The following is a 12,667-nucleotide window of genomic DNA, read 5'->3' as shown; positions in this document are numbered from 1 at the left end:
CCAAAAAAAAGTTTTAAAATAATATAATAAGTGTAATAAATTGAAAATAATAACTTGTAATAAAAGAACAACTAGAGAAATAAATCACTTGTAAAAAAAGTTAAGGGAAGTGCGTTCTGGCACTGCTAATTTTGCCATGACGTCACTGCTCAAGATGATGTTAAATACCCGCAATATCTGCTAAGTTTTGAGTCATTGTTAGGAAAGAATGTATGAATACATCTTTAGAGTAATTACATAACTTTTTAATTCGGTTATATCCTTGCTTGGTGACCTTTATAACATATTTTGCACCAATTAGTCCTACACAAATCTTGTTATACACTCTCCAATCTCTGATAACTCAGTAAAAATGTTTTTCTTGGTGATATATTCTATATTTAAATTACATTTTCAAATGAAATGTATATAAAATTGTTTATGCTTATGAATCAACTTAGGAAAAAAGATTTCTTACTGTCTACGTCTTCTAGGTGGGTACCCTTGGATATCTGTTACACACACAATATATATACGCCGCGTGTTGCATGTATTGTAGGATACAACATCGACGATGAAGCCAATGAAGTTCAGTAGAATAGAACGGCGATACGTATTTTTAATCCCTAATTCATACCTTGCCTTAAAATTTGGTAATAATGCAAAATTTCAGCTTGATCAGACATGTGAAGTGGGTAAGGTTTTAAAAACAACTTTCTATTCAAGCAAAGGAAACTGCCACCAACATCCACCCTTGATATCCTCTTGACCTGTTCCCAGAAATGTCAGAACCCTTTGTGAAGCCTGGTTTAGGAGGAAATACAGAAGAAAAACCAAGAAAAAAGGAAGAATATTCTTAAAAGACGCTTACATTTTAGTGAATAATGAAGTAAATTTCATGAGAAATGATAGCTTAGTAATGTAATATTCTGGGCCCTTATTAACAAGAACTTTTAGATTAAGGGGAAAACAGACGCTGTTAGATAAAGAAAGCATGGATCGAGTAGGAAATATATTAATTTTTAGTCATCAGAACTGATATGATACTGAGCGATTGCTTCTTTTCTTGCAAAAGTGATATCTGTTTCCTTAATAAAGCGTGCGTTTCTCGAGGAGTTACCTCGTCCATAAATCTCCGTATTCAGCCATCGTTTAGAAAATAATCTCTCTAGTGAAGAGTAATTTAGGTTCAGCACTTATCTCTGTAAGAAATTCATCGATAATAGCTTCGTGGGATGAGCAGTCTATTCGGTATCCTTTTCATGTGTCTCGGGCGCAACGAACTAAAAGTATAAATTGGGGAGAGAAGCCGCATACGGGATAGACTACGCCCTTTAGTTTCGGCGTTTCGTGACAAAATGCGGGCAGATGCGCAAATCAGGGGAACAGTAGATGCCAGGGAATAAGTGAAGTTGTCCCGTCTGTTTTTGATTGACTTTATAGATTTTAAAGCGCAAATACAGATATAAGTCTGGTATTTTACCTTCAAAATTTTTCCTCGCCTTGCACGAAATTCGTATCGGACGTTGAACTACTGTTATATTACGATTGTTTGAGGTTTGCAGCAACAGTTAAGTTTTGTTCGGAATGTTTTCAGTCTAGTTACGCCATATTCGTCTTCAAGGCCAAAGAGGCAATAGGTGCGGCGTCTCACCCGCAGAGAAAGGGAGAGACGCCGCACTTCCATAAACATGCCGTATTTCTCTCATTCGAGATATACGCCGCACGAAATGAAAAATGATTTACAGTGAATTATAACACGTTTTTAGCAACGTCATAACTCTTTTGGTGTGTATTCTCAAACTGAAAATTGTTTTGGTGTCGTGTAGCATTTAATTATTTGTACGCATATTTTGAACATTAATATGATAATTTTGTAGGCAACAGCAAGTTTTGAATTAAGCAAGGTAAAACTTAATTTAATTGCCTTAACGTATTTTACAATTTGTATTTTGAAATTATAAAAAAACTCCTAAATTCAGTTAATATTAATCGAAATTCTGCGATTCAACTCGTACTTTTCAATAAAAAATGAATAAATGTAGCCCATATTATTTTAATTTCTTGGTTTTTACATGTGTATGTTTGTAACGTAGTGACATAAACACAGTTCTAGTTTTATAACCTGAATTTCAGTTGCATTAAATGTACTATTAATAGAGAAATGTGCTATTAATGTGAAATTACATGTACTATTAATAGAGAAAGTAATAGAATAGTAATTGCATATCAAAAGTATTTGCATATTTTATTTTCCTTCAAACTTAAATAATGCGGAAATTTTTATTTTTTAATGAAGCTGCAGAATACAGAACCCAGTTTTAGTCGACTTAATAGCATGCGGCGTATCATCCTTACGGGTGCGGCATGTCACCCGCAACATACGGGATAGACGCCGCGAGGTAATGTTTTCGCAACATACGGGATAGACGCCGCGAGGTAATGTTATACAAAATAATTCTTATAGTTAAGAGAAGAATGATTTAAGTATACGTTTACGTGTGCACGTCAGTAAGAAGATTAGTCACCATATTTACTACTTAGTTTAATTGAAAAAGCAATACATAGTTATTTTACAAAATGCGCGGCACATCTTCCTAATTTACCCTATATCTCGATAACATGAAAACAGCCAGCAAAGTGACTCTTTAAAGATTTCAATTAAGCCAATCCAGGTGCAAATTTGCCCCAGTGACAATTCTTCACTAAATAGATTCAAGTTGCCGAGTCGTCTGCTGTGATTACTTTTATTTAATTTAAATTGAGTTTCGCAAAGTTACGCGAGTCATCATAGAGTTAAATATCTTGTTTATGAAAGAATAGTACCTTGGATTTATAGTTCTAAAATAGATATACTCTCATTAAGTTTCCGTCGAAATATTTTTCCCTAAAGTCTTCAGAGCATATACAATTGAGAACATATCATTCATGAGATAACGATCTACATTGAGCAAATTTTGGCAAAAAAAATTAATATACGAGATACCAGATTCTATTTCATTTTCTTGTAGCAATTAATAAACAGCGGAAGTTACAAACACGTGAGGTTACCGGACAAAGGACCACCGGTCGAGGGGGTAGTGATGGCTTACTTCAAGTTTGAATCTCCCAAATTCATTTGCTGTCTTAGTTCAGGAATATATTTAGCCGAAAATCATGGGGAAACAAGTATGTAGAGAAGGTGTCGCGGAGAAAAATATTTGATCAGCGATAGGAAACACTTGATGAGAGAGAGTTGATTGAAAATAATGCAATAAATAGAAAAATTACAGTAAGCTAGCATGATTTCTTACTACGGAATCGGAAAATTCCAACCATTGTTGAAACATAGGTGATATATTCTAGTCAAAGAATGTGAAAGATATTGAATAACGGAGCAATAAGCAGAGAATGTGCAACAGAGCGACTCATTTCGTCATTTTCTCTTTAGTGGTTTATTTTCCCTTCTTATAATTATATTTATCCCCTGAACGATTTTTTCTACTTCCTGGATTGCCAGAGATACTCCTCGAATGCTTCGTGTAAACTTTTTGGACGGTTCCTACGGGAAATATTTACGCCATTTTCATCAAGGAAACAAGAAAGTATGGAAGTAGCGAGCATAATTTTCTCGAGGTGGATATACGCTTCGTTTCTTGCCGAGAATAGTCCGGGAAGTGGTGAATTTTCACTCAAGGGGATGTGTTTTCCACCCTAGGTATCTTCAACGTGCAAAGGAAAAGAAAAATTGCAAATGAAACGAAAAATTGAATCGGGTCATCCACTCCTCGGTCGGTGATGCTGGAAGAGATGAGGATAAGGCAAAAGCCCAAGAGAGAGACAAGTGGCCATTATTTTACCCCGATGGGGAAAATGGGCGGGTGATGAGACTTGGATTGCATGTCCCGTGCGTTGACAAGGGTGACTCGCTGTAGATGGGAAGGGTTGACAGTATCTTCACAAAAGGCAGGTAGGAAGGTAGGCACACGACTCGGGTCCGTCCGGATCCCATAATTACTGTCCCTTTTTTTTGCCCGAAAGACTTGCTGACTCCTCGTCGCGAAATAGAAAATAAAAAAGTTGACGCTCTCCCGCGAGAGTCGTGCTCGCGAAATATTGGCTCGACGAGGCTTCGTGACCTCCGTGCCGCGTGACCCTCAGTTCCCAATGCTTCTCTCTCTTTCTCTCTCTCAGGGAGGATTTTAGTTTTCAAGGAGAGGACGCCTCCTCATGAATGGGTGACGCCTTTCGTCTCTCGAGCGAGCCAGTGCAATGAATTTCGTCGCTTACATTTCGTGCAAAGGGGTACTTCACATTTGAAGACTGGAAATTGTCAACAGTTGGTTCGCTGGGGAAGCGGAAAACGAGCACGTATGCAGCGAGTTTTTTCGGTTGATGGATGGGGGCATGGAGACTTTTTTACCCCTTTCTAATAAATTTAAGGAGATAAAGTGAGAGCTAATAAGAGATAATGCAGCATAAATAAAGAAGAGCTAACAATATGTAGAATGCTGGTAATTAACGAAATTTTTGGGTAATACTGCCAAATAATTGACTTAAAAGTAGTGATAAGCAACCGGTAATGATATAATTAGATATTATTTACTGATACATTAATAATTAGTGAGTATATTTTTATTCGTTGAAATTTTTTGTTGACCGTAAAATTAAAATGTTACGATAACGCGATTGTGCTCGCGCAATAAATTACATGTAGATATACAAAAAAATCGAGTGATACATAAACTCCTATTTAAACCTCCTATAAAAAATTTTTAGTTTATTTACTTATCATGAAAAATAAAAATAACATTAATTCTTTGAGCTATAAGACACAACAGGAAATGGATTCATAACTTTAGAAGGATCCTCATGCCTCATTGAGGATGGAATACGAAGGAAGAGGAAAACTTTAGATATCACACAACATGGAGAAGGTTACTGAAATAATAAGCAAGAGATGACTCAAATTTTGTGAACATCGCAGAAAAGAGGTACATAATTGACTTTTTAACTGAGATAAATAATTACTTTGAAGACGAAAGCAAAATGTAATAAGTAAACAATATGAGAATACAAGAAAGTTGATTATGATTTAGGCAATGACGGAGATAAAAATGCTTTTCGAAGAATAATGGCTGGATTGGAAAAGTTCCGTAAGGGCAAAAGTAACAATAAATCTTCAGAAAAAGAGTAATCTTTAAATGCAAAAAGATGATAAAACGCAAGATTGCTTAAAAAGCAAAATGCGTTCCCGCGTTGTACTGCGGCAAGAGTCTGAGAATGATAATTCCAATAAAAGTTATGTTATACTAAACTACTACTTGGGAACGGTGAGAGTCGGTGGAAAAATGCATCACGCAATACGGTCGTCTGAATGGACTCTGAGTCGAGTTTAATATTAGTGATAGCAAATTATATGCGAGATTGCATGTCTTTTTTGTCTTGGTAGGAGAGCGCATGCAACACCTGTCGGTTCGCTCCTCTGTGATTTGGTTTTCCTCAGAGACCTAACTCGACAAATAAAGTAGTGGAAATGAGCAGACAAGGTTTTGCTCTCTCTTTCTCTCTCATCTCATCCTGGTAATTATCCCTGTAAGTATTCCTGAGGGGAAGCAAACCTGGTTTTTCCTCCCATGGGGAAGGAGTTTGAAATACATAAAGCAGAAAACCAAAAGAAAAATATCTAATTAGGCCTGAAGGTAATATAAAATGCACTAATTTTAGGGATTAACTTGATAGAAATAAAATATAGAAGCCTTAAAATTTATTTTCTAGCAGTAAAAATCACACCGTTTAGTTTTTAGCTTTGGGGGATAATCATGGGGGAAGGTGCTTGAGATAACGTATGGTAATTAGTAAGCTTACTGTCGGCGTCAAAATGATGTGCCGCTGTACTTTGCAAATTTATATCTGGACTTCAGTGCATGCTATACTAATGAATAATATGCCACTTTAAAGGAAATTTTATTTTAAATTCTAATTTATTTTTTATTTTATGAAAAATTTAAAAATGCAGACAAGCGATTGCAATAAATGACTCCGAGCACCATAAAATCAGCCGTTTTGTCAACTTCATGAACTTTGTAACTCAGCCTAGGGAAAAGTTCTTCGTCTACAAAATTCATCTTCTTCAAAAAGTTGTAACCAAATTTTTGAAATTTTCTTAAAACAAAGAATAAATAAGAATTGAGAATAAAATTTCCTGTAAAATGACGTATTATTCATAATTATGGCATGCACTGAAGTCCTGATATAAATTTGCAAAGTACAGCGGCACATCATTTTGACGCCGACAGTAGAAACAGAATCACCATAGTTTTGCTTCTACTTTCAAAATCAAAGTTATTATACAATAAATTGAGTACTGCTTCCAGGGCACACCTCAGATATGATTTGGAAGTTAATACCGGAACATGCATTAGTTAAAATAGATCTTGAAGAATAAATGGCGGACATAAAATTAAAAAAAATAATTTCTGATGTTTCTCAGGAGTAATACTTAATATAAAGACAAAACTTCATTTACTATTAATGATGATTACATTTTTGAAGAAATTTAACGGAAGGAGAGCAATATTCCTCAAAATCGTAAAGTAATTCGGAAATAATGCCAGCTTCTTTTAAAATACGATGGAACAACAATCAAATAATTTTTATCCATGCACATTAGATATTATAATATCCAATTTAAATTTAGTGACAAAAAAAGTACACATTTTCTTAAGCCTTTTTTTTCGAAGAAATACCATATATAATCTAAACTTTAGCGAGATGAATGCCAAATATCTACAACTGCTAAGATAGCGTTAGACTGTGCAAGTGCCATGCGTTTTGCTAGGAAAGACAGAAATGGTGCATAGAGTTAGATAGAGAGATAGAGATACTTACTTCTATTCCTTCCTGTGAATACAAAAAGAATCGAGAAAAGTATAGACATTGAGAAGGAAAAATGAATCTCTGCTTATGATTTTAAGTCAATTTATTTATACCTTAATAATTATGTTACTGAAAATTTTAAGTTAGAAGACTTTAATAACTTTTAAGTTGAGATAGAAATACTGCTTAAAAAGCTCCAATTTGGTTTGATCCACTGAGTGAGCGTCTATTTTCTGCGATTACCTTCCATTCCATCGACATAATTTGAATGGGAACCTTTACAGTCATATCGTGAGTTACCACACACTGTGAGGATACATATTTGATCAACCCAGTTTTTTCAAATTCTATCCGTATAAAAGGACGAACATGAATTTATTCACGGGAACAACAGTTTTTCGTTAGATAGAGAATAAAATAAATTGAAAATCAAATAATAAAAATGTGGCATTAAACTGCAGAATTCAAAGGAAAGTTAAATAAAAATCGAAGTTAACCAATATTCTCCATTTTTGGACACACGCAAGTTGGATTTAGATTACCAAATGATCCAGAACAGAATAAAATATTTACGTATTTATCGATATTTTTGAGTTTTAATGAAAGTAAGAGACGGCTCATCAAGGAAAAAGTTAACTTAATATCATGCTGCGAATCGTAGGAACTGTGTTAAATGAGAATTTTATTGGATATTTTCAGTTTTCGATATGGATCATGAAAAGAGATGTCTAAAACTTACGCTAACTTTCAAAATTATGAAAAGTCCTAGACGTTCTTTGGGCGAAATTAATTCATTGAAATTTCGCAAACGGGAAGTTTTTATGGTGTTCTGTCGTATGATAATTGTTTAGAAAATAATAGTTTTGATGATATAAAATATATTTAAATTACTACATCCACAGGTCTACTTTTGAATCATGTCGGGGTGATACTGTTACAGTGTTGAATTTTCTGTATAAATCTGAGTCTAAGGGAAATCGCCCCAAAGAAAATTGAGATCGCACAAGAAGTTAAATTACCGAAAGAAAAAACGATAGATATATGTTTGTATTTTTGGATGATTTAATTCATTTTTAAGACAAACTAAGCAATTTTTTATGAAAAGTTTTTAAAATTTTGTGTAATTTAGAAGATATTAAACCAGAAGAAAGATAGAAAGCAGAAAACATTCCACAGATAAGATGAAAGATCAAACTAAGTGCAAAGTGCGTATTAAAATTACTTGTCCAACAATTGCACAAAAGATTTCAAGAGTATTTTTTGCCAACTCTGCTAGTGTGCATTACAATTAAGTCAGTTTAGAGGAACATTAATCTACTACTAATGATATTTACACACCGAAATATCAAGCAAACCACATTTGACAGCAACATGTACCGCAAGCACATGTCATTGAAGAATTTTTAGTTGCAACACTTTAGTGTGGTAATGCGACATTTTAGATGTACGATTTTAAGTGAATTATTCGGAAATCAATTAGGTAGTGCAATCTCACCTTGAATACTTGTCTGCATAAGAAATTTTCCTTCACAGGAAGCAGTCTGAAAAAGACGATAACATAATAATGATTAAAAACTTCATATTTGCATGCAAAACGCCATTATTTACTTTTTCATGAATACGTATTTTGGAAAAGAAAATACAGGCAATCAAGTGATTTCAAAGTCTTGGCAAGACTAATCAAGATTGCGTGAATAGTAATACAAACGGGTTATTGTCTCTCGCTATAAATGTACTATGGTGATAGATGTTTATTGTCGAAGTCAACAAGATTTGACTTCACAATAGTTTGAGTATGAAGAATATACAGATATAATAAACTTTCCATGCAACAACGTAACCATGACTAGCCAAGGAAAAAAGGGAACGCCAATTTTGTATTCGTTTATATGGTTTAAATTCACATATTTAAATATAAATAGATGCATTAAATACATTACTTGGTTTTGACGTCATTATAATCAAAATGATTAGTTAGGGACAAGTCGCTTTTTACAAGGATGCCTATGAAAGGAGTGTTACCTGATCAGATTCTACGAGTGTATGTACACGTTCATTTCATAGAAAAAGCTTAACGGCAGCACTGATATTGTTAAAGATCGTTTCACGTGAAAGAACAAATATGGTCGCTAGCAATGAGTATGGGAGAAGGAATCAAGTATGATATGAGTAAAAATTTTTTTCAAATGATCACTTAATTCTCATTTCTGAGGAAGCAGTAGGGATATCGATATGTATCGATAAACCATTTCCCTATTGACACCTGGAAAAGAAAGAAATGAGAATGCAGAACGGATATTGAACGCAAATAAAATTAGTAGGTGGCTAATGTGCTCTACAGGGAGCCAGCAAAAATCCAGTATCTCACAATTATGATAACAAGCGGCTCAGCGAGTATTGCAGCCTCCTAGTCCACGAAACTTATCACACAACAGCCCATGTTACATTACCTGGGGTCCGCAAATTATCAGCATGGAGCCAGAAGTTTAATGCCGATGAAAATTGATAGCAAAGATATTTGCTAAGAGCATCAGCCTTATATCTAGGAGGCCAGATGCTCAAACAACTATAAATGCCATTCATTTAGTCCTAAAATAGCGTTTAAAACTACTCAGCGGGTTTGAACACGTTAACAGCGGTTAATTGAATTGTCCGTGCGTGTGAGATGCTCCAGGGAGTGGTTTAAAGCCTCACTTAATGCGATCAGCAATTTTCGGGTTACCCACCGAAAGCAAATGAATTTCGAGCAGATCATCTCGGACCACAGCACAAATGTACCATAATGTCCCCATTGGTTTGTGAAAGCAACATCTTTTCAGCCAGCAAACTTTTGATTAATGGCTTTAAAACTTATTCTTCTCTAATCTATACATTCTTTAATATCTACACACATGTCAAAATAACGTTTCTATTCAGAAATGTACATCAATATTTTCATATAGGAGTATCATGAATGACATTTTCGACAGAAGTAATCATATTCACATTGTAAGGTTGACCCGCATGTGATAATGATATTAACTAAACCTTCAGGTGTATTGTATTTAATATATACTAATTTAACAGCGGTGCAGGTTCATATGGTGAGCATCAGAGACTTGAATTAAATGAGATGTTTTATTTTTATAAGCTATATAAGGGTCATGAAGTATAGTTATTTAAAAAAAGTCGATTTCCATACTTTAAAAGGTATTCTCATTACATTATTATTAAAATGTAGGAATATTAAGCCAGTATTTATGAGGAATGAGAGTTTGATTATTTATTCACAGATTTTAAAAATATTTCATAGTAAAGCCTCGCGCCATCTTAGTTGAAACATTTAATGATTCAATCTAATAAGAGAGCAAAATATTTTATTTATATGCAAAATGGAGCACATTGAAAATAAACAGGAAAGTGATTTTAAAATATTTCATTATCAAATAAAAGCTAAAATTTGGAATTTAGAGCATTTAAGAGTATACGAAATAACTGATTCCTGTAAGATTAGTTAAATGGTATTCATACAAAAATTTATTTTAAATCCTGAGTAAATATTATTTTAACGATAATAAACGGTAATTAATAAAAAAATACAAGAGAAAAATTCAACTTATCAGCATAAAAAACGTTTAATAAGTAGTAAATAGCTATTTACATAACTTCATGTTGTATGGGTGGAATACACACATTCGGCGACGTTTTATTACAATGCTACCTCTTATAAAAAGGCAAAATTGCATTGAAATGCACCAAATTATGTTATTTGAAAACATGATAAAACATCAGTGAAACCTATATTAAATTACGGTACTGGCAAATACAATTAATGTAAGTGAATTGCGTGCATCGCTTCAACGTAAAATTAAGATAACCAGTATGCGGTAGGAAAATCCAATCAGTGAAAAGTATGCAATATTGAGCTCATGTCCAAATACTATTGTCAAAGTAAAGACTTACTTGGCCATTTCTGATAACTGCAATCGTCCATCTTTGTTGGCATCAAACACTTGGAGCTGAAGGTAGAAATTAAGTTAAAATTGCATGTATAGTTTATCGGAAAATTTTAAATTATTATTTTTTTAATGTCGTAACGCATGTTAAACAGCGTTAACAAATAGCTGCACTAATTATTTTACGATCAGTAAAAAAGATTATTTAATTAATTAATTATTCTGGAATTAACATAAGGATGGCGCTTGTTGTATAAGAGTGTTTTGGATATTGATAGTGCCATGCATTACAATTAGGAGCAACAGCAATTGTGAAATTGTTCATCGAATGTATTTTCTGATAGCCAATCATTGAAAATAGTTTTGTTGCTCAATAAAAATACATTCTATGAGGGTAAAACACGAATATGGTGCATGATATATGAAATTATTTTGTTTTGTCATAAGGTATTAATTTTCCTAGCACAATTAAACATATGATGGGATATTGCATTTATTTGTTAAAGTAAATTTAAATATTGAATTTATGGCGGTTAGTGTCGACTATTGTGCTTAAAATTAGCAAAATTTGTTACAGTCGATGATAATTTCTAAAAGATATTAGTCAATAATTTGCCCAATATTTCAGAGTCTGCTCATCACTAAATCCAAGTGATTGAGAGAATTATGAAAAAATAGTGGAATAAGCAAATTCATGGAACTAAAATATTATTTAGGGTTTAAATAGGGAGATAAAAGCGGATGCCCAAATGTTATGCAAAATGTCTCTCGAAGTACGAATTTCTGGAATTTAACCTGGACTATAATCGCTGGCTCCATAATATACCGTTGCTGTTTTCAAACAAAATTGAAATACTTGCTCTTTCTGATAATTTTTATGAAGGCTAAGCTATCATCACTTCGAATGGCGAGGGTCAATTTAATTTGATTCAGATTTGATTAGATTCAGTTAGATCAGATTGATTGGATTAGCTTTCAAGCTTCAGCTTATCCCGCAACTTTACTTAGATTCATCAGAAAAAAATGAGACAACCGAAATTAGCGATAATTTTCCTTTGAAAAATTATTATGATATAGCAAAAATATAATTTCAAATTTCATGCACCATAATATTTTTTCAGAAAATTCCCTGTAAGCCCACATGTTTACAACCTGTTGGGAGTCACTATTCCTTTATAACGCTATAGGAACCATCGTATATCTTCCTAAAACGACAAGAAATTATGGCACACCAAACAAAAAACCTATGAGCAAATATAGGATTTATGTAATAATTCAAAACATTGCCTTCGAAACAGGCATATCTTTACTGTAGGAGCTGAAAAAATCGATACCTAAAAAGGAGTGGCGACTCATGGGTTGGGAACCTGTGGACGATTTTATATTTATGACTAACTTTGACACAAAATTTTTTGCAAGGGGTTTCAATATATTTAGTGCTGCTAAAAAAGTCTGCAAAACTAATGATTTCTTAGGTTTGAAATATCCAATGATAAATCAGTGAAAAGGAATTTAAGACCGATAGTAAAAATTAAGTCATTATTTTGTCAGATATCAGAGATAGATAAAGTTAAAAAGAATATGTTGTTCCTCTCACCATAGTATCCGTGTATTCAATCAACTTGTCTTCCGTCACGTCATTTATTCTCTTCGCTTCTTTAAGCAGGTCTCGCAAGAAATTCTGGAAAGACGAATGGATCATAGTATCAAATCATTTGCGTAATAAAGAATCAAACAATTTGTAGCTAAAACTGGCTTTGATACTTGTCAATAGGATACATGACCAGTTGTGTGGTCTTTAGCTACGTGTGATCATTGGCGTAGCCAGGAATGTCGTTTGGGGGTAAGGGGGGGAACCAGAGGGGAAAATTTTGGAAAAACAGGGTACAAAGTAG

The 12,667-nt window shown here is 33.7% G+C and overlaps 1 protein-coding gene across 3 annotated transcripts in view; it reads right to left on the bottom strand.

The window, feature by feature from the left end:
- The window catches only part of LOC124156120 (calbindin-32), a 262,639-nt gene that overhangs the window by 6,900 nt on the left and 243,072 nt on the right, over positions 1 to 12,667 (bottom strand). For 2 of the 3 annotated variants that reach the window (XM_046530454.1, XM_046530455.1), the window contains 4 exons: positions 12,370 to 12,453; positions 10,780 to 10,835; positions 8,333 to 8,378; positions 6,850 to 6,861 (listed from right to left, as the gene is read on the bottom strand). In XM_046530454.1, the coding sequence (XP_046386410.1) occupies positions 6,850 to 6,861; positions 8,333 to 8,378; positions 10,780 to 10,835; positions 12,370 to 12,453 (198 nt within the window). The remainder of the gene's footprint in view (positions 1 to 6,849; positions 6,862 to 8,332; positions 8,379 to 10,779; positions 10,836 to 12,369; positions 12,454 to 12,667) is intronic. The other variant, XM_046530456.1, reaches the window with a different exon arrangement.

Source organism: Ischnura elegans, chromosome 3 (assembly GCF_921293095.1).
Source record: "Ischnura elegans chromosome 3, ioIscEleg1.1, whole genome shotgun sequence".
Lineage (NCBI taxonomy): Eukaryota > Metazoa > Arthropoda > Insecta > Odonata > Coenagrionidae > Ischnura > Ischnura elegans.
The sequence above is the reverse complement of the archived record's forward strand: the minus strand, read 5'-3'. Positions and strand labels throughout refer to the sequence as shown.